Source organism: Phaethon lepturus, unplaced genomic scaffold, assembly GCF_000687285.1.
Source record: "Phaethon lepturus isolate BGI_N335 unplaced genomic scaffold, ASM68728v1 scaffold27147, whole genome shotgun sequence".
Classification (NCBI taxonomy): domain Eukaryota; kingdom Metazoa; phylum Chordata; class Aves; order Phaethontiformes; family Phaethontidae; genus Phaethon; species Phaethon lepturus.
This window is the reverse complement of record NW_010552927.1, coordinates 2079-2396: the sequence shown is the minus strand read 5'-3', so window position 1 is coordinate 2396 and position 318 is coordinate 2079. Positions and strand designations below refer to the sequence as shown.

The window sequence follows — 318 nt, the reverse complement described above, 5'->3', positions numbered from 1 at the left end:
GCGATCACCAGGCTGTGCAGGGCAAGGGAGCTGAGCAGCAGGGCCAGCGCGGTGGCCACGAAGAAGCCCGGGCTGCGGGCAGCCGGGGTGCGAGCCTGCAGCCCCCAGCCCAGGGCTGCACCTGGGCAGGAAGGATGAGCAGGTTGGGGTACCGGGATGGATGCGGGGTGGCTCAAGGGGAGGGGAAGGTGCCCAAAACACCCTGGCCCAGGTGTTTCCCCCAGCCCCACTCACCTGCCAGGATGCCGCAGACCACCTGATGGGGGAAGTGGGCCAGGACGAAGATGCGCGAGAGCCCCACGGCCAGCAGGAGCAGGG

The 318-nt window shown here is 69.8% G+C and overlaps 1 protein-coding gene across 1 annotated transcript in view; it reads right to left on the bottom strand.

Moving 5' to 3' along the window:
- Positions 1-8: 8 nt before the first annotated feature.
- The window catches only part of G6PC3 (glucose 6 phosphatase, catalytic, 3), a gene marked incomplete at both ends in the record, with an annotated part of 2156 nt that continues 1846 nt past the window's right edge, over positions 9-318 (bottom strand). The window contains 2 exons of the mRNA XM_010291382.1: positions 9-121; positions 235-317. Coding sequence (XP_010289684.1) covers positions 9-121; positions 235-317 — 196 coding nt within the window. The remainder of the gene's footprint in view (positions 122-234; position 318) is intronic.